The sequence below is a fragment of the Eptesicus fuscus genome, chromosome 22 (genome assembly GCF_027574615.1).
Source record: "Eptesicus fuscus isolate TK198812 chromosome 22, DD_ASM_mEF_20220401, whole genome shotgun sequence".
Taxonomy (NCBI): Eukaryota; Metazoa; Chordata; class Mammalia; order Chiroptera; family Vespertilionidae; genus Eptesicus; species Eptesicus fuscus.
In genome coordinates this window covers 37056424-37078010 of record NC_072494.1, presented here as the reverse complement: position 1 = coordinate 37078010, position 21587 = coordinate 37056424, and the positions used below count along the sequence as shown (strand labels likewise).

Below are 21587 nucleotides of genomic sequence, written 5' to 3'. Positions count from 1 at the left end.
GGCCATTGGATTTCTGAGCTCCATTCTCAGTCCCTGTCCACCTCAGACCAAGGGAAGGATGCCTCAGAGAAGAACCCCATAAGAGAGTGAGCCCAGCAACCCATGATTCAGGAGCCTTTCCACTATGGCCCGCTATGTACTAGTATGGGCTGCTACATGCTTCTGTTTTTCCTTTAAACACATGAGTTATTATCTTGGAAAATCTGTAAAAATAGGTAGTCGATTTCATTGGTTTAGAGGTTCCTGAGCCTCAAGATTCAGTAATATATACTTTGCCTTCTATTTTAAATTGCACACCTGATTTTTTAAGAGTACAGATGAAAACAGTAAATAAGCTATCACTATCTGAGGCATGATGAAGTGTGGAAGTCCCTAAAAATTTTAGGTACTTTGGACACCGGCATACCTAAAATATCCTCCATTTGGCTAAAAGTGGAGAGCAGGCTGGATTCTGGCTGGGTATTTGGACTCCATGGCAAATTGTTCCTTAAATGAAGTGTGATGTGCAATGGACGCGTTTCCCCCTGCTCCTCACCACTCCTTTGTGTGTGAGGAATATCTGGCTTTTTCTCTCCTGTCCCATTTCCCAGCTCCTTCTCCCCCTTCCCGAACCCTCCACCACCCTCCCTTTCTCTCTCTTCACCTCTCTCTGACTGTGGAGCAAAGCTATTTCACTCTCTGATTCTTTGCAGATCGACGTAATTAACACATTCCAGACGGGAGCCAATTTTAAGGGAGTCCTAAAGCGACCGACCATGGGTCAACACCTTGATGTAAAACATGTTCCTAGCTCATCCTATGTAACAGTTGTACCAGTCAAATCTTCCCCCACCACTTCTGTTGCTGCTGCTGTTCCATCTCCTACTCTGGGCAGTGAGTGATAGTCTATTATGATGCATGATTTGCTAAAATGACCACAAGAGAGCACGTGGCATCCACTTTAACCAACCATGGATAAATTTTTCTTTTGGTTTTCCCTTTGATCTTTGACTGAAGGGAAGAAAAACTGGATAAAAAGCCCACTCCAAAAATCAGCCTATGTGCCTGCCTATTTATTATTTATTTATTAATTATTTATAATGTTGAAAAATTATTAAACCATACCATTTTAAAGACAATATTCCTGTCTTCTAATTGTTCCTCTGCATTGCTTGTTTCTTCCTCGAGTTTTTTGTTTTGCTTTACTTTATTTTTTTGTATTTTGCTTTGTTCTGATATGTTGTTGTTCCACTCCATCTGCTCCTCAGAGTCTAAACTCTATTTCCTGAGGCTAGATACAAGGTTAGGTCAAATGAAACCCAGAACTCTCTTCTGGGGGCAAGTTTGAGGTCTCCTAAGAATGGTATGAAGGGGGCTATTGTTCCCATGGGGGTTTTTTTTATCACTAGACCTGTCATAATTAACCAGTATTGAATTTTCCCATTAATAATACTCCTTTTTGGCGACCACTCTGTTAGCTGGCAGTGTTGGCATAAAAGTTAGAACTGTATATGAAGACATGAAAGTGTTCAATTCAAATGCGGTTTTATTTTTCAGGGACTTTAAACCAAATTCTGGTTTAAGAGTCAATTATTTCACATCTAGGGAGGAAAATATATGAAAAGGTCAAAATAACATTTTTCTTCACCTGTTAAACTTATTTTGTAGGGATTTCTGAAGAGCAACCTTTTTTTTTTTTTTTTTTTTTTTCTTGCTTCTAGGAATAGAATAGAAAGATAGAAACCGGAAGTTTGAAAAGTATTGCCTCGCCTACAGCGATCCCTTCATATCGTATTTTGCACATAAAGTTTCAGGAACCCCTTTCTTAGCCAGCCTGTCTATTGGGATGCTGCCCACACTCAACCAATGGTGTTCGCATTGGTAGATTATTGGATTCTTGCTAATGCTTATGCCTTCCTATCCCTAGGCATTTTACCTTTCCCAAATGGGATACAGAAAGGAGAGAGAAGTCTGTTTGTTGGTAGTGCTATTACAGTATTTGATAGGAAAGGAATCCCTCTGTATTAAGTATATTGTGAGCTTCAAGTATCTGAGGGTTTGTCTCTCCCTTCCTCCTAACCTCCTCTTCCAACCCAGGGATTGGGGGGTGTAGAAAGAACAGTTGCACTGTTTGTAGTTCACATGGTTATGAGCTGCATAGATGTACCAGCTTAGATTATTTGTTGTCTTTTTTTAAAAACCCTAACCCAAGGATATGTTTATTGATCTGAGAGAGAGAGTGAGAAAAACAGAGAAACATCAATGTGAGAGAGAAACATTTATCAGTTGCCTCCTGTACACACCTGACTGGGGTTCAAACTCACAACCTCGGTATGTGCCCTGACCAGGAATCAGACCCAAAACCTTTTGGTGTACAGGACAACACTCCAACCAACTGAGCCACCTGGTCAGGGCAGATTATTTGTTGTCTTTTTAACCAACTGCAAGTGTTCTCATGTGAGGTATTGGGGGGGAAGGGGATATATAAATACATATTTCTTTTGGCCCAAAGGCAGTCAAAGAACTAAATAAATCTTACCTTGCAAATATCCAAGAGCCTCTTGCCCTAATTCTCCCGTATTCCTCTCTTATTTCCATTTTCTTCTAGTTTTGCTATGTCCTTCGAACTAATTTTTGTTCTTTTTTTTTTAATCATGCTTTTATACTAGGAAGGGTTAGTATCAGATATCCTAGCAACGGTAGAAGGAGCTAAGCGGAAGACCCAGAGCCCACCGGGCTAATGTAGAATTGCTGGTAGACGGTAGGCTGCAAACCATCAAAGACCAGGAAATCCTTCAGGAGAGACAGGTCATCCTTGCTCTTTCTCTGGCTCCTTCTTCCTTGGAGGTCCTAGAAGTTATAGTCATGTTTAAAACTCCCTTTCCCATTTTAGATCTCCAAATAAATCCAGTTATTGGTCTAACTTTCAGTAGATAAATCCCTAATATTTCCCTCTGTAAGGCTTTCCTTCAGAGAAAGAAAAGTGAGCAGAAGACTACAGAATACCAGCCCAGGAAATGGAGTGTTCATCTGCCTGTTCACTGAGCTAGCACTAAGGTTGGGGCTCCTGAGTCATGAGAAAGAGTTGCCCTTCAATGAACCATTTCACCAGTAGGACAGGGACCACCGAAGAGACATTTCCCAAAGGTTTTCAGAGACGATGACCAGGGAAGGAAGGGTTGATTGGCTGAGTGGAGAGACCCTAAAGCTTTCACAGCACCTGCCTCACTAGCTATGTCTTGTTTCCCGTACACCGCTCATGCACCACGCAGGATGCCTCAGGCAGGGAAGAGGACCTGGGGTGGAGTGATGATGGTTATCTTTGTGATTGTTCATCAGCATGAGTTATGTATTCTCTGAGGCCCGTGTGGCACTTGAGGAGCATTCTGGCACAGCCCCATGCCCTCAACCCCCTCGCCTTTTCCTCCATCCCCAGCCTCCAGATGATACTCCCTAGCTTTCTGACTCCACTTCACTTGAGCTTCCTTGCAGGTGACTGGTTTCCCTTTAGATTCCAGAAGTCCTGCAGTCTAGCCAGATGGCTGTTCTTGCTTCCCCAAAGAAGAAAATTTTTCTGTTTTTTCCATTTACCCACCCCCAATTCACTTTTTTATCTCCCTTATTGTTTACCTGTAACAGTTGTTATGATCACCCCAACAGGTGAGAGGAAAAGCCAGCAAGTAGGGCTCCAGACCCTCACTACAACCCCAGTTTTTAAAAATCTGTTTTATGTATTAGACCTCAAAAATAATTCTTTCTATAAAGTATTCAATGCTTAAAACAACAGAAGCAGGAAGTTCGAAAATTACTGATATTGAAGATGATCAACTGGTGGTATAAAGGTACCTACCTGTTCACCTACAGCACTTGTTAGAACTTTTGAGATCTCAAGAGCAGATGGGAAGTGTGGGCTATGTTATCACCCCTGTAGGGGGTGGCATGGCTTTGAGCCCTTCTCTTGACCAGGGCCAAGGGAGAAGGCATTGGGTTTAGGTTTACTCAAAGTTTGACATAGATCAGTTAAAACTTGGGACTTCCTGAAGATTAGATGGAGACTCTATTCCATCTAATCTCACCTAGATCTGGATCAAAGAGAACATAACAGGTAAAATTCACCTATCAGATGGTCAGTAGGAATCACAGAAGGATGGAAAAGTAGGTCCTTACTTTCTCTTCAGCTTGGTGAATGTGTGCCCTGGTTCCTTGATTCTGCTTGGTTGGGGTGTTGAATTGATTCTATTGAGTGGCAAAGAATCCTTTGCCCTCTAAGCTCTGAGCACCCTCAGTCCTGGTGGGTCTTCCAGGCTGTCAGAGAATAAGGCAAGTCTAGCCAGCAGAGACACACTTTAGGGAACCTTCTTTGCACACTATTTTTGAAGGCACTATACAGTGATAGGAAGTACTGGGACAGGCAATCCAACCAAATTATTTGCCTGACTCTTTGCATGCTCTGCTGTCTCCACATTCTTACCTCTTCTCCAGGAACGTATTCTTTGGTTAAACATCAGAGGAATGTGTGAGATGCCCTAACCCAACACTCGTCATTCCTCCCTATCCCCCTTCCCCACCTCAACAGTTTTTCCTGTGTTACTCCCACTTCTTTTCCAAGGGAAGAATTTCGAACAAGACTAGGATCAGCCACCAACGAAAATCCTATAACTGATTTCTTTTCCCCTGGCCTCTCTCTCCAACCTCTCAGGATTCAACTTTCTCTCCCGATCCCAGTCCTACTAAACCAATTTCTAAATCATCCCTTGGAGCAGGGGTGGGGAACGTCCGGCCCACGGGCCATATAAGGCCTGCAAAATCATTTGGTCTGTCCCTGCCAAGGCATTAGGAGTGAGTTAATTAAATGTTTGACCAAATATAGCAGGCTAATTTTTAAGTTGATAGTTTTGTGTGGCCTGAGAATCTATATATATAAAAGCCCAGCAACTGGAACAGTGGAATGACCAGAATAACTGGTGGCTATGACGCGCACTGCGGCAGCCAACCTAGCTGATCTGTCCCCAGTCAGTCCCTCTCCCCCCCCCCCCCCCCCGCCAGCCCAGCCCCCATCAGCCCCCATCAGCCCCCAACACCCCGATTGGGGGCAGAGCCGGCTGGCCCACCCTACCCCCCCTCGCCAGCCCAGCCCAATGGGCCCCCATCGGGGTGGGCCAGCCGCACCCCACTCATGCATGAATTCGTGCACGGGCCTCTAGTGATATTATAAATATCCAAATGGCCCTTGGAAGAAAAAAAGGTTCCCCACACCTGCCTTAGAGAGACCTGCAGTTCAGAAAAGCAGGCTGCCAAAGCGGTGGTGTTGGGTAAGGCACAGACTGGTCACAGAGATTAATTATGGTCAATTTTTTCCCCTATCTCTAAATTGACTGAATCCCTTTCTTTGCCCAGTAAAACTACACATTGGTTTTTTTCTTTCATCTTCCTCATCCATCCCATGAGAAAAGCCACTTGTTTGTAGCACTGCCCCCTGGATTGCACCCAACCTAGGTCCCATCCTTTTCCTTCACGTAAGATTATGCTTCTCTTTGCAATTTAGAAACGGCTGGAGGAAGCGATGAGACTGGGCAGAGTTGCCATGTGTCAGAGACATAGACATGCATCTGAGTGTGAGAGGCAGGTCTTCTCTCAGTATCAGGAGGAAGGCGTCTTTTGGTACCTTTGATACCTGTGTTTCATCCACATCTTCCAGGGGAGGGGCAGAAGGAAGGGGACAGGGTGGAGGTTGTGGGATATAAATATATGCGTGTTACCTGATGAAAGAGCAATTCTTCAATTGAACAGTATAAGTTCTAATTTCTTGCATGCTGCTGACACAAATGAAGATTGGTTTGTCTGCCTTGCTGCATTGAATTCATGGTCACTTATCACTCAAAGTGTATTATGTACAGATTGGTATGTGTTTGGCTCTTTGAGGGTTTTAAACAGATAACTAAACCTCAATGTGTAATTTTTTTATCCCACATTCACAAAATGCCTGGCCTCAACACAGAAATCCACATGTCTGACTCATCTTTTAAATTTGGCTATTAATTTGCACCTCGTTCCAACATTTGTGCCCTCTGTTCAAAAGAACTAATGAATCTTTTTGTTTTCTGTTTCATTTTAAGAGTGGATTGTTTGGGAATGCTAACTTTGCTTTGGGTTTTCTGTTTTCTTACTGCAGCTTTTGAAACATCCTAGTTGTTTGCCATTACTCACCTCACCCCACCCCAGTGCTTGAAAGTTGAGCCACGTAAATGTTGTTGGTGTCCTGTTGTATGGTTTTTGTTGATGATCAATAATGTTTGGTAGTTTGGATTTTGTTTCTCTCCTCAAGCCACCAGTTCCTTGTTCTACTGGCCAATTCTCATATCTGTATTTTCTCATCCTTCTCTTCCTCCCCCTGGTATAGATCAAAGTGGTCAAAGCATTCCATAGTTCCCTCCATGAAAGCATCCAGAAACCCAAGAACCAAAACTCCATCCACAACTTCATGACCCACCCTGAATTCGCCATAGATGAGGAGGGGCCACGAACACCACTCCTGGATGAGCAAGCGGAGGAAAGTTTTGCAAAGGTTCCTAAGCCTGGGACTAGGGTGCTGCTGTTGGATGGTGAGGTCACTCCATCCGCCAACACAAACAACAATGCCGTGGATTGCAGCCAGGTGCAAATTGTTCCCTCCCACCCCGACAGCCCTCTACATAGCCTGGAGACATCAGTTTGAACGTCATTCTCTGACTCCCATTCTTGCTTTCCCTGTTTCTTGTTCATCTCTCCCATCTGTAAGATGATGATGGGAATTTTCACTGTCATGTCAGCTGCTCCCAAGTATGTGTGAGCCCCGCCTGACCACGAAGAGGCAAGAGAACATACCTACAAGGATTTCAACTTAAACTTGAGTTGGGGTTTGTAGCAGGACCCAGTGAAACCCCTGCCGGGTAATGAATAGTAGAACCTACTCCTTGAGTGTATCAGTTGTCATTTTTAAAGAAATGATATGATCTTCTTAGCATTCATTCCAACCCAATTCTCCCCCAGTATTCATGCTTATGTTGCCATCTCCTGACTTCTGTGTCATTTATAACCTCAGTTGAGGGTTCAGCAAGACAAATATTCTCAAATGCAATGTGTGGGAAGCAGGAATGGAATGTATGGAATTAGCCTGTAGAGTGATGGTTGTTAAAATTGTTTTCCCATTTTGAAAGCTTATACCTAAAGCCCTCTAGCTCTTTCTACCCTTCCAGTCAAACTTCTCCACTCTCTTTAACTATTGTCTTCCTTACCTACACTTTTTTTTTTTTTTTTTAAGTTGCAATGATTAAGAAAGTGGCAAGGACCTGACTGAATTAAGTCAACTTTGACCATTCTCCCTTCTGGCCCCTATGGAACCATTGATTTCGTTCTAGGGGCACTCAGGTTTTCTTTGCTAATAGGGTCTTCTGAAGCAACTGAGAGCTGGTAAGAATGTGTTCTTGCTGTTATCGGTTATCTACTTCTAAACTTGTCAGGTATGTGTGGTTTCTCCGTCCTAGGGAGATCAACCTTGACCATGAAGCTTGCATATGTGTGGTGTGTAGTTTTTACCGTAAGCCTGAGATGTCTCTTATTTCTAAAGTGGTGGTAAGTGAGTCTGTTGAGAATGGCCCCGTCTCCAAACTGAACTTTGGTATCGAGGACCAGGAGCTGGCCAACTCTTACGGGGTCCTGGGGTGACCACTGCTGCTTTCAAAGCCACCTGGCAAGGCTCTTCGAGGGCAGGACCTGGTTATGGGGGGAGTGAGTGTTGAGAAGCCTTGGGAGAGGCCTAAGGGCCGTCTAGGACCTGAGCTTGGATACCAGCTTTGATATTCCCTTCAGTTGTCTAACTCTATTCTTTGCTGTGTTCCCTAACTTGTCCAGTCTCTGAAGAGGTCCCAACCTTTCTCAAATACTTTGATTTTGAAATTATGAATCCAAAGTGGGAGGCTCCAGTGACACTTTGCTGACTTAAAGGAGCAAAAAAAAACCCACCCTGCAAAGCTCTCCTCCATCTTCTCCTCCTTCCCCTCTTGTGCCCCACTCAAGCCCCTCTCCAGAGCGAGCTCACCTGCTACACAATCAAGCCCTGTGCCTTCTTTCCCTGAACACTGCCCAAAGCATCCCCTCTCACCTGCCTCTCAGGAGCTGGGGACTTTACTAGGAGACTTTCTAAGCGTTCCTTCATGGGACAAGGTGGAGCCACATTTGCAGCAGCTCCATTTCTATCTCCGTGCAGGGGGTTCTCTCATGTCTGCCAATTCCCTCCTCCCATCGGAGAGCTGGGGAAGCCTGCCCCACTTTGCGGCGCGATGGGAGAAGGGAGAAGGGCTTGAGGCTCTCGTGAACTGCCAGATGTCCGTCTGTGAGCGGAAGGGCACCCGAACCTGTCTTCTCCAGCCTTTCCTTCTGGCTGCCACCCCCTCTCCCACTCTCACCTGAGCTGGCCGAGGCAGGAAGAGTAAAGAAGCATGCTCCCTACACATCCCCGTTATTACAGAATCGACCACGTTGGATTTGGGTTTTGTAAAGGTGACCTGCGTCAGTGCCCTTTTCTCTGTCTGTCACATGGGGGAGGAAAGACAGCTCACGCGAGGTGTCAGGTGTTCACGTGTCTATTTATTAAGTACATTGGAAGATTTCGTTCTGTCAAGTCTTTTATTACCTCAGATCAGTTTTAAAAAAAAAGAAAACAAGCCAATAACAAACTTTGGAGGCTATTTTACCATTCCTGCTCCAAAAAGACTCTCATGGTGCCCGACAGGTTACTCCTGAGAGCTAGTGTCTACTTTTCAAGTCAACGGTTTTTTGTGTATTCTAGTTTCCACAGTAGGAGAGAAAATATAGAAATATTATGCAAAAAAAATATATATAGTTTTCTTTAGATCAGAAACGTATTTTTTGAGTCAGCCATATGTATTTTGTTTAAAGGATGTAAAATAAAGTGCTGTCATGTAACCCTGTGGAGGGAGCACATAACCAGCTGTTTCACATGACAGGTGACTTCGTATATTTGTCATTGGTTTTTAAACCAATGCAGCGTAATTCCTTTCTCCAAACAGCCATCTTTATACTTAGGGGGGGGGGAAACTTGTTGGGTTCTAGACTTTTTTAATATAAATTTTGTTGCTACGGAACTGAGTAAGTTTTAAGTGTTTATGTGCCTATGTTTTTTATATAAGTTTTTTCCTATTCCGTTTCAGCGATCCAACTGGCAGTGAGTAAATACGGCATAAGTTAAAGCTTTTCCCAAAAACGGTGCTTTGGATTTGAAAAGGGTCTGATGGAGAGAAGGGGGAAATAGTGTCCTAGATTGCTCTCTTGATAAATCTAGGAAAATGGGCGGTAGGCTGATGGGAAGGAAAGCATCCAGCAAGAAGTGGGGGCGGGGGGTGGCGGGCAGCAGCGAATGAGCGTGGGCCCCTGGGAGCTTAGTGATGAGGGTCAGGGGCCTTGCTTGGATTTTGTTTCTTGATGCATAGCTGACAGAGTGGAGCCCAAGACATGAACATCTCTTGGGCTGCAAGGATCCTCTGATTTGGGGTTTGCATATTTTACCTCCAATAGGAGGTTCTTTTTCCTCCGATTGTCCCTGGAACTTTCCATCAGTGAGTTTTTATGCAAGGATCTGCGTTGGGACTTCCTCCCCTCCCCTAGGAAGCTTCGTGCAAGGTTTGAAATGGGGGAGAGAGCTGTAAGTGGAAGAGGACAAAGGCTGTTCCTAGCCCTGGCCGACAGCCTTGGGGCTCGGGCCCTCCCGTAGGCGCCCTCTGACCTCTGAAATGACTTGCATCCCCGGAAGTTGCAGAGAGACCTCCTAGAAACCCCTCTGGCACTCGTGAGTTCTGTAGGTTTTGGTTTCTTCTTGCCCTTGAGCGTCAGAGGGGAGCGTTTGCACTTAAATCTGAGTGATTGCCTCACTGCCGGTAACCCAGAGGGACATGGCAAGCTCACCTGTGCCCTGAACCCCCCAAACGCTTCCTTTCTCTCCTGCTTCCTTACCTATGGACTGAAGCAGCCCCTGTACCATCACCAAGTGCCCACTTCCTCACTTTCCGAACATGGGGCCGCCCCACCGCGGCGGGTGGGGGGGAGGCATTTCCAACGCCTGCTGTTTTTAAGCCATTCCAGCCCCTCCCTCGGAGTAGACCAGACACCCTTGCAGGTAGCTCAGTGCCAGTCTTCTGTGCCCTCCCAGCCCTGCTGTTAGGCCCGCTGTCCCCTTCCCTCTTGACTGAGAGGGATGGAGGGAGGTGAGCTCCCCTGACTGGAGTGGCTGTTGGTTCATGTTTTCGCCCCATATGTATATATGCCATATGTGAATATGCCATATATATGTGCCAACCAATCTAACTACTTTGTTCTTTTCAAATTAGCACGGAGATAGGAATTTTGAGTTTCTTTTTTTCTTTTTTCTGTAACTAGTATAGCAAGCACTGGTTTGTGTGTTTTGTTTTGTTTTGTTTTTTTGTATAAAATAATAAAAACAAAAGATAGGCCGCTGTGGTCTGCATGACATCAATCAGCAAATGGTGATATCAGAGCAATGTGTACCCAGTGTGTGTTGCCATAATTTGCAGTTCGGCTTAACAGTGCACCCAATCTGTATTTGCATTTTGATATTATTTAAGCTCTCTGTACAATGTTTTGCATGTATTTATATGGTTCTTAGGGGGGAAAAAATGCTACAAACTGACAAATCTGAAATTCAAACATGTTGTTCCACTGAAACAGGAAGAAAGAGTAGGAGTTTGAAAAGATGGAAAAAAAGGGATAACTTTTTGGAACCAATAAAACTTGTTGCTGATGAGCAGAACGCAGAACTGCTGTGCACTGAGAATAAAGCCCGTGCCCACTTGTGACTGTGCTGTCCTCGGTGTGTCTCACTTTTGGGCGATGTCCCTGGTTGTCTGCTGGAGGCGGGAAAGGATGCCACAGCCATGTCGAGAACCCTCTCTTCAAGCCCAGAACTCGGCTTATGAGTGGACCCTGATCTGCATCTCTGCCACATCTCCCTCAGTGATTCAGGCCCCGGTTGCCAGTTTCATCCCTCGTAGCCCGAGCTTTGCTCTGCTCTCTTCCATTAGAATCTGCAACCGGGGCTGGAGCTTTTGAAAAAGGATGAATTTGGGAGGATAAGAAACAAAGTGAGCTTGGCAGCCCTTTCTTTGCTTTATTTATTACTTATTTTTTAAATAATATTTTTATTGATTTCAGAGAGGGAGAGAGAGAGAGAGAGAAACATCAATGATGAGAATCATTGATTGGCTGCCTCCTGCACACCCCACACTTGTGATCGAGCCCACAACCCGGGCATGTACCCTGACAGGGAATCGAACCGTGACCTCCCGGCTCATAGGTCAATGCTCAATCACTGAGCCACGATGGCTGGGCTTGTTTACTTATTTTTTAAATGAAATGCCTTTTGGGAACATTTGTTCCCTTTATGTTAGCACTTTCTCCTACCTCCACTCTGGGGTCTCCAGCCCCCACCTTCCCAACGTTTTTGTTAATTGTCCCGTTCATTGAGTCGCTAGCATGACTGATATGAGGCCCCAATTTCAGGTCAAAACAGCTTTCTGGCAAGTCATTTAGGTTCTGAGCTTTCATGTCTCAGAACTCAAGCCTCCTTCCTACAGCTCCCATCCTGTGCACAGTCAAGTTTGCTGCTGTCTGAAAACAAGCGGAAGGGCTCCGTGGGCTCCCCACAGCTCTGCGGGAGCCGTGTGATGCTGAAGAACAGCCCAGCCCTCCTGGCTGGCTGAGCAGGCTGGCAGTGAAGGAGGAGGCGGTCCGAGTTGGAAAAGGCTTCCGCGGTGAGAGGCCTTATCCCCATTTTCTTGCCTCTGTCCCAGGCTGCTCTCCGCAGGCAGCCACGCTGCCCACTTGGTCCCTTTATTATTATTATTTTTTTTAATATATATATATTATTGATTTTTTTTTTTTTTTACAGAGAGGAAGGGAGAGGGATAGAGAGCTAGAAACATCGATCTGCTGCCTCCTGCACACCCCGCACTGGGGATGTGCCCGCAACCAAGGTACATGCCCTTGACCGGAATCGAACCTGGGACCCTTCAGTCCGCAGGCCAACGCTCTATCCACTGAGCCAAACCGGCCAGGGCCACTTGGTCCCTTTAAACAAGCTGTAGAGAAAAAGCGGGTGGTAACAGGGGCTGGGTCTTATTTGATACCAAAAGTCACAAACAGAACTAGTCTTTTTTTTCTTCCCATCGTCGGTCCCTTTGCCAAAAAGGGTGCAAAACACATACACACCGAGTCGTTAATAAAGCTTGTCCCTATACTTCCCCTCCTACTCTCACCTTTTCCTTGCTAGGCCCTAGGTCTGCGCCTCTCTGCTAAGCCAGAGAGGATCTTAAGGATCCACACTCCTAGCTCCAGTGCACAGTAAGGCACTGAGAAGGATGAACTTCAAAGTAGCTTTCTGGCAGAGACCAATGTCTCCTAAGATGTTGGTTTAATAGAGTATAAAGCCAGCTCGGCTCCTTGGGAGTAACCGCATGGAAAAGACCACGTTCTTTTCTTCCACCCGTTTCCCTACCCCCAGTTCTAGAAAAGAATAGTTTATGTGCCCTCGATCTATATATATAAAAGCCTAAGCAACCGTTACAACTGAACAACTGGAACAACTGGTCGACCAGTCGCTATGACGTGCACTGACCACCAGGGGGCAGACACTCAACACAGGACCTGCCCCCTGTTGGTCAGTGTGCTTCCACAGCCAACCTCCCACGGTCCCTCCCCAGGGCCAGCCAACCTCCTGTGGTCCCTCCCCTGGCCAGCCAACCTCCTGTGGTCCCTGCCCCTGGCCAGCAGGCCCCGATCACCAGCCAGGCCTAGGGACCCCACCTGTGCACAAATTCATGCACTGGGCCTCTAGTCTTTAATAACAGCCGGTGAGTCTCCCCTTAGCCACCGTATCCTCCCCCTACAGTCACTGGGTTTGTTGGTTGGTCTCCACCAAGACTGACTCGTTCTCTCCCAAGTACAGACACAACCTGGCAACTCCCTGAATTCCTCTGGAAAATCCAGAGATGACTCTTTGGGGACCAGTGAGCTGGTTACCAGCTTCTGACCTGAGTGTTAGGGCACGGTCCTCAGGTCACTCCAGCAGGAAGAAGAATGAAAATGGCATGTCCTTTACCAGCAAATAATTTTGAAACTCTTGTAAATAAAACATGCAAGCATGTCCCCCTTTCTGTGTGGATCATGTCCCCAGCGTGAACCTAAGCCAGGGGAGGTCCATGCCTGTAATACTTTTAGCTTTGGAAGGCAGGCGCGTCTGGGTTCTGGGCTTGCCTGTATGCTGATGTGGAACCAACCACAAGTCTTAACTTCTCTGAAGCTTGTTTGGGACACCTCCCTGTCCTCAGGAGACGCACACGTAGAAGGGAGCGGTCTCCTTGGAGTGGCCTCCCACTGCCGTCTCCAGAGAGGCTGCTGGTGAAGCCAGAACGCCATGTCACACTGACTGACAGAGAGGACTTGAATAACCTACATGTTTGGAGAGCCAGATCGCAATGAGAAGTTTGGCTTCTGCTTGTGAAATCGTAGGCGGGGGAAATGCTGTGTGAGTGGCCGGTGCCATCACGCTCAGCCAGGTACCTCCCTCTCTGCTGGGATGGACCCGGTCCCTGAGGTTCAGGCTTGGGCACCAGTTGGTTTTTCTGATGTCCCTGTAATGGAGGTCACGGAGGTCACCCTCCACACAGCACTATCGGTCAGGTTAGACCCAGGAATACTGCATCCAAAGGCTGATTGGGGTTTGTCGCTCCAGATCTTCCTGTGCTGGCCTTATTTAAAGCAATGTGCACGAAACCTTGCTTGAAAGAGGAAGTGAGGCTGGGGAGGGAAGGGCTAGGAACAAGTGATTGCCCTCAGCCACATAGAAGAGGGAGAACAGCCCCGGCCAGTGAGCCCAATGGTTAGAGTGTGGGCTGCGCACCAAAGGGTTTGATTCCCAGTCAAGGGCACATGCCTGGGTTGCGGGTTCACTACCTGCCCCCAGTCGGGGTGCCTGTGGGAGGCAACCAATTAATGTGTCTCTCACATTAATGTTCCTCTCTCTCTCTCTCTCTCTCTCTCTCTCTCTCTCTCTCTCTCTCTCCTTCCCCCTCCTCCTCCCTCCCTCCCTTCCACTCTCTCTGAAAAGCAATGGGGAAAATATCCTCAGGTGAGGATTAACAGGCAAACAAAAAAACCAAAAGCAAAGGGAGAACACCCCCAAGACGACCCAAAGCCCTTCTCTTCAGAATTTCCGCATCTTCCCTTCCCAACCTTTGAACTGCAACCGCTGCTGATCAGTTGGGAGAGAGAGGGTTTGAGTAATTCCCTGCCCACCTCCTGGTGGAGGATCTGAAACAGAAAAACTGGAGAGCTGGAGGAAGCAGGAGACTCGTGTCCTGAGCCCCACCCCGTTTCTCGGCCGGCTTGATCTCCCATTCTACAAGGAGACTGTTAAATTACATAGGCGATTTTCAGACTACATTTTGAAAATCTGAAAGGTTTCCTCAGAGTTGACTCAGCCCACAGGGGTTCAACAAAAATGGGGTGTTTTTTTAAATGTATTTGGCTTCCAGGTGAGCCGTAGCTTTATAAAAAACATAATTTAAGAGCACGGTGAACTGGCCATCTCCGAAATGCTGTGATTCTAATTAAGAAACCAAATAATCAGTGCTGAAACGATTTGAACGTAGGTGACAATGTAACAAAGTTGTGTGATTAAATGCACAAAGAAGCCAAGCTTGGGTCCTGTTTCGATGACGTCCCATTATAATTTTCAATATATGCACAAATTCGTGATGAGAGTTCAACTTCGCGATTAGAGTTCGGCCTGCTGAGCTCATTGTCAAGCTGATTCTGTTGTGGGAAGAGCAGTGGTTTGTGAATCCAGAGATCTATCCCACTGAAATGGCCTAAAGTTAGAGCAGGGCCGCTCAAGGGAGCTGGTGGAAGGAGCTGGCCTGGGAATAGAGGCCTGTGTTGCCATCCTGACCTGCTGCTTATTTGCTGTGCGACCTAAGAGAACTAGTTTAACAAATTCTTGCTCTAGTCTCTAAGATTGCTGTCAAGCCCTAGCCGGTTTGGCTCAGTGGACAGAGCATCTGTCTGTGGACTGAAGGGTCCCAGGTTTGATTCCAGGCAAGGGCACATGCCCGGGTTGTGGGCTCGATCCCCAGTAGGGGGCGTGCAGGAGGCAGCTGATCAATGATTGCCTCTCATCATTGATGTTTCTATCTCCCTCTCCCTTCTTCTCTAAAATCAATCAAAATATTTTTTTAAAATAGAATAAAATTGCTATCAAAAGCTACAGTATAATTGTTCTGAAATATTTTTATTGAATTTGTTAAACTAGTTCTCTTGCCCTATGATCTATAAAACTTTAGTGATTAAGACTTCAAAGAACAAACCAACTTGATGTGAAAAGTACAGCTATATGGTCCTGGCCAGCGTTGCTCAGTGGTTAGAGCGTCAACCTGTGCACTGAAAGGTTGCAGGTTCGATTCCTAGTCAAGGGCACACACCTGTGTTGCAAGAGTAATCAATCAATGTGTCTCTCTCATTGATGTTTCTCTCTCTCTCTCTCCTCCCTCCCCCCCTCCCATCCTTCCCCCTCTCTTCCACTCTCACTGAAAAAGCAATGGGAAAAATATCCTCAGCTGAGGATTAACAGAAAGTACTGCTATATGTAGCAGTGATGCCACAACAAGTAGTCTTATTTTTGTTAAGTGAAAGTGTTGTTGATCCTTGTTGAGAAAAATCTCTCTAGATTTGGGCTTTATGATGTTAGGCATATGACAAGAAATAAAGTGGCTGCCTGTTGTAAAATGAGGCATCCTTTAGATTTTGTGTGTATTTTTTAAAGAATAAATATAATCATCCCTAAAAATAAATAACCATCGGAGAAGGTCCACCTAGCGTTTCCCTGTCATTGTTGAACTCCGTGGAAGTAGCCTCGTTGTGTGTGCACTAACACAGCAGCATCCCGCACCCCCGATGCATCCTGGACGTGTGCAGGCAGGCCTTCACGTACACCTGCAAGAAGACAAACTGCTCCCAGCCCTGGCAGGACAAGAAGTCAAATAAAATGCAGCACTCGACTAGCTAGCACTCACCAAGGTCTGAGAGAGGTCTCTCGGTTGTTGTTTTTTTGTGTGTGTGTGTTTTAAATATATTTTATTGATTTTTTACAAAGAGGAAGGGAGAGGGATAGAGAGTTAGAAACGTCGATGAGAGAGAAACATCGATCAGCAGCATCCTACACACCCCCCCACTGGGGATGTGCCCGCAACCAAGGTACATGCCCTTGACCGGAATCGAACCTGGGACCCTTGAGTCCACAGGCCAACACTCTATCCACTGAGCCAAACCGGTCAGGGCCTCTCGGTTGTTTTAAGCCCAATGTGGAACTCCAGAAGGCCCGTAGGCAAGCTCCGCCCTGCTCCCAGGCCTGGTCAGCAATGCCAAGCCAGCGAAAGCTTAGCCTGAGAGGGGTCAGAAACCATCCCCCGCTAGTCTGGTCACACTCCTTTTGCTTCCAAATTCTCCTCCCTCTTCCCAAGGGCCTTGGGTGAAGTGGGGGCAGGGAGCAGAGAAGTGAGCAATATTTCTATAGTTTCTAGATCCGTCGTAACGCTGCTCTCTCACAACTTGAACTTAAAGGTATTTCTGCCGTTGTTCTCTGTGTCAGACTTGTCTGGACTGGAGAAGGCCTCCGGGATAGAAGCACATGAGCAGGGAGGGTGGGGGTGGCCGCCATGGAGGCTCCTGCTGTAATCCTGCCTGCTGGTTTCAGCTCCCAGCCCTTCCGAAAGGAAGCCTGGCTGGAGTGCTTTCACCAGGGCCCAGAAATACAAACACCATGGGAACCCCTCCTGAGGGCCAAGGAGACCCAACACAGGAGCTCAGGGTGCCCTTCCCACGGGGGCAGGGAGGACGGCGCCTCCTTCTTCCTTTGGCTGATGAGTGCACGGCAGGAAGAAAGACTAGACACTGATTTCCTCCTCGATATCTCTCCCCATACACACTTAGGTCATAAATTCACAGCAGCAACAAGTGCTCAGGGAACGTCTCAGAGGGTCAGGCGCTGTGTCAAATGCCAGAGATACAACAAATAGTGTATCTTGCCCAGAAGGGGTTCAAGGTCTACTTGGGGAGACAGACATTTCAAAATGGAACCCCAACAACTGAGAAGCACTCCCATGCCTGGCCGTGGGGACACAGAAGGCAAGAACCCGGCTCTCAGGAGGGGAAGGTTTCACAGAGGAGGTGACAGCTAGGGCACTTGGTTAAAAAAAAAAAAATAGCAATTGTGTTGTTGTTTTTATAAAAATGACACTTGATCTTTGTATTAATTCAAGCAATAAGTGTCCAAAGCATGTAACAAAATACCTCAAGTCCCAAATCCAGAAATAGCCAGTATAAATTATTTTTTTAATATATTTTATTGATTTTTATACAGAGAGGAAGGGAGACGGATAGAGAGTTAGAAACATTGATGGGAGAGAAACATCAATCAGCTGCCTCTTGCACACCCCCTACTGGGGATGTGCCCGCAACCAAGGTACATGCCCTTGACCGGAATCGAACCTGGGACCTTTCAGTCCGCAGGCCGACACTCTATCCACTGAGCCAAACCAGTTAGGGCACCAGTATAAATTCTTAAATGTGATTTAAGTGGAATTCTACTAGAGAAAAAAAAACTGCTGTGAAAATGAAGAAACTTACCATTCAAAGGCCCGGAGTACAAAAGTGGCGATGAGTTGGGTGGGTCTACTTGGCATGTCCCATGAGGGCAGGGACATGTCTGTTTCATCACTATGCCCTTAAGGAATAAAGTAGCACACAGAAGGCAGGCAGCCTAAGAGTCAAGAGGGAAAGGCAAAGGGGCCAGTCCATTAAGTATAAAGAAATGAGCCTTAATGCATCATGAGATAATGTAAGAGCAGCCTCCCTTTAATGAGCTCTTGCATATGCCAAGTGCAAGGCCAAGCACTTTTCATTGTTAGCCCAATTAACGCTCACAACAGCTCTACCTAAGTACTATTATTATTGTCATTTTTACACCCTAAAAATACGAGAGGACCTGCCCAAGATCACCCAAGTAGTAATTTAGGATCTGAACTCCTGGTGATACTCAACACGGGGCCTCTGTCTTTCCAAAGAGGATTTCAAGAGGTTTTTGGTGTTTTAAAATAAATCCTAATACTGGTAGAGGACAAAATTCAACCAAGTAAATTTGAAGATCTAATTGGCAAATTAATAATAAAACAGCATCCCATCCAGCAAATAGAAGGGTGCTCTGAGGGGCTGTACAAATTGGAGGATTTTTATAGGAAGAAGGGCAGGGCAGGGCAGGGGTGTTTTTAGTGAAAAAATAATAATTACTTTTAAACCAGGACATCTTTTGGGGGTGGAGGAAAGGGAAAGGCCATGATTTTGTGATGCAGGTTGTCTCTTCTTCCTTTGCGAGGGAGGCAGAGGATAGAGACAGGTGCTTGGCCAGAAAACTCCAGACTGGTTGATTAAGATTACATTTCTGGAACCAAGATGGCAGCATAGTTAATGCAGTACTCACCGCCTCCCACATCACAATTACAACTAAAATACAGGACAACCATCATTCAAAACCACCTGAAATCTGGCTAAAAGGAAGTCCTACAGCTAGAGACGTAAAGAAGAAAGCACATTGAGACTGATAGGAGGGGCAGAGGAGCAGAAAGGTCTGGTCCAACACCCACATGTAGCGTTAGTTTAATCAGGAAAGATAACTAGGCTGCAGAGGCCTCCCATGAGGAGCAATGGGTTCCAGCCCCACATCAGATCCCTAAGCCCAGGTTCCAGTGCTGTGAAGAGAAGTGCCTGAAACTTGAGGCTATAAAAGCCAGCAGGGATTGTGGCTGAGTGACACAGAGGCTGCTAAAGACCCAGGCAGTTCCTCTTAAAGGGCCAGCCCATGGACTTACTCAGACTTGCTCCCTCTGAGCTCCTACACTGAGGCAGCAGCTTGTGGGGATCCAAGGACATGTGGGGAGGAACTGGATTGGCTGGCATTGGGGCAAGAACTTGGGGTTGGCTTTCTCTCAGACAGGGGTCATTGTTCCTATGCTGAGACCTCTCCATTGCAGAGCTGACTGGCAGGTGCCATATCTGAGTCTCCATCAACCTGGCTCACACTGTTTGCTCCACTCTGGTGATTCCCTGAGACCCACCCCACTCAATTTACAGTCCCACCCAAGCTGTTTGCAGCAGCTTTTCCATTTGAATGGCCTGTCCTGCCTCAGGCTTCAGACTTTTCTAAAAATCTCTCAAACAAGCAGCAGTTGGCATCACCATGCCTCATACCTATCAATAAGAGGCTCCAGGCTTGGCACTAGCAGCAGCCTGCCTTGCTTCACAACTTGGCCTTTCCTTGGCACTTACAAGCCCAACACAGCCATCTTCAGATTGCTCTGTAGCTCCTGACAGGTGGCCCCAGACAGGGCACAGGCAGTGGCTGACTTTGTACCTCTGGAGGGGGGAGAGGGGGACCAAAGCTAGTGCACCCAGTGGACAGCTTCAGACCACACCAGATTACAATTCTACACATTCACAAGCAATACACTCAAGGGGAAGATTCAGTGAGCTCCAAAGCCCCAATGAAGCAAGTCCTGCTCCATAGGGGCATCTCCTGCACAGCAGCTCTTCTGCTGTAGTCGCAGCTGGTCATCACAGCTAACGGGCCTGGGGTCAGTTCCTCCCAGTGATGCCAACAGCAATCAAGACTCAGCTACAACAAGATAGTGCCCACACAGAGATGCATCTAGAATGCACAGCTCAGGGCCCTACAGGACACTATAATTAATGCCACTATACAAAATCCAGGAGTCATAGCAGCTCTACCCAATATATAGAAACAAACACAGAGGGAAGCAGCCAAAATGGGGAGACAAAGGAGCATATCACAAATGAAAGAACAGGAGAAATCTCCAGAAAAATAACTAAATTCAAAGAAGCAAGCAAACTAAAAGATACAGAGTTCAAAACAATGGTTATAAGAATGCTCAAGGACCTTAAAGAGAGTTTCAATGGACTTAGTGAGAATTTCAAGGAAATTAATGAGAACATCAAATACATGAAAAAGGACAGTCAGAAATGAAGGATACACTAACTGAAATGAAGAATAATTTAAAAGGAATCAACAGTAGAGTAGAGGATGCCAAGAATCAAATCAGCAATTTGGAATATGAGAAAACAAAAAACACCCAATCAGAACAGCAAAAAGAATCCAAAAATATGAAGATAGTGTAAGGAGCCTCTGGGACAACTTCAAGCAAACCAATATTTGCATTATGGGGGGGGGGGGGCAGAAAGAGGAGAGAGAGAGCAAGATATTAAAAACCTATTTGAAGAAATAATGACAGAAAACCTCCCCTACCTGGTGAAAGAAATAGACTTACAAGTCCAAGAAGCACAGAAAGTCCCAAACAAGATGAACTCAAAGAGGCCCACACCAGGACACATCATAATTAAAATGCCAAGGGTTAAAAACAGAGAATCTTAAAAGCAGCAAGAGAAAAGCAGTTAGTTACCTACAAGGGAGCGCCCATACCACTGTCAGCTAATTTCTCAACAGGAACTTTGCAGGCCAGAAAGGAGTGGCAAGAAATATTCAAAGTGATGAATAGCAATGACTTACAACCAAGATTACCATACCCAGCAAACTGTCATTTAGAATTGAAGGTCAGATAAAGAGCTAAAGAAGTTCATTACTACCAAACCAGTATTACATGAAATGTTAAGGGTAATCTTGAAGAAGAAAAAGGAGGAGGAGGAAGAGGAGGAGGAGAAGGAGGAGGAGGAGGAGGAAGAAGAAGAGGAGGAGAAATCAAAATATGAATAATAAATGGCAATACATATCTATCAACAATTGAATCTAAAAATCAAAATAAATGAACAAGCCGAAACCGGTTTGGCTCAGTGGATAGAGCGTCGGTCTGCGGACTGAAGGGTCCCAGGTTCGATTCCGGTCAAGGGCATGTACATTGGTTGCGGGCACATCCCCGGTGGGGGGTGTGCAGGAGGCAGCTGGTCGATGTTTCTCTCTCATCGATGTTTCTAGCTCTCTATCCCTCTCCCTTCCTCTCTGTAAAAAATCAATAAAATATATTTTAAAAAAATATATAAATAAAAAATAAATGAACAAGGAATCTGATGAACAAAATAAACTGATGAATAAAATAGAACCAGAGGCATGGAAACCTGGAACAGATTGATGAATCTCAGAGGGGAAGGGCGGGGAGGGGATTGGGAAGAGACTAACCAAAGAATTTATATTCATCACCTATGGTCACCAACAATAGGGTGGTGAAGGCCTGGGGCGGGGTGGGAACAGGCAGGGAGAGGGGCAATGGAGGAATAAAAGGGGGACATCTGTAATACTCTCAACAATAAAGATTTATTTTAAAAGACTATTTCTGGGAGAAGCTGAAACTTCAATTAAATCAGATATTAAATCTAGGGCTTTAGCACAGGCAACACCATTCTGGCCTATGTTTTTTCCTTTCACAATAGTTTAGAATCATATGTCACATTCAACCCCTGAA

The 21587-nt window shown here is 46.0% G+C and overlaps 1 protein-coding gene across 3 annotated transcripts in view; it reads left to right on the top strand.

Annotated features, from left to right (window-relative positions):
- ATP2B4 (ATPase plasma membrane Ca2+ transporting 4) overlaps window positions 1-10847 on the top strand; it is a 97663-nt gene extending 86816 nt beyond the window's left edge. The window contains exons 21-22 of one of the 3 annotated variants that reach the window (XM_008154227.3): window positions 693-800; window positions 6380-10847. In XM_008154227.3, the coding sequence (XP_008152449.1) occupies window positions 693-800; window positions 6380-6694 (423 nt within the window). In that variant the 3' untranslated portion in view covers window positions 6695-10847. Of the gene's footprint in view, window positions 1-692; window positions 874-6379 lie in introns of all 3 variants that reach the window. The other 2 variants (XM_008154229.3, XM_008154228.3) reach the window with 2 other exon arrangements.
- The last annotated feature ends 10740 nt before the right edge of the window (window positions 10848-21587 follow it).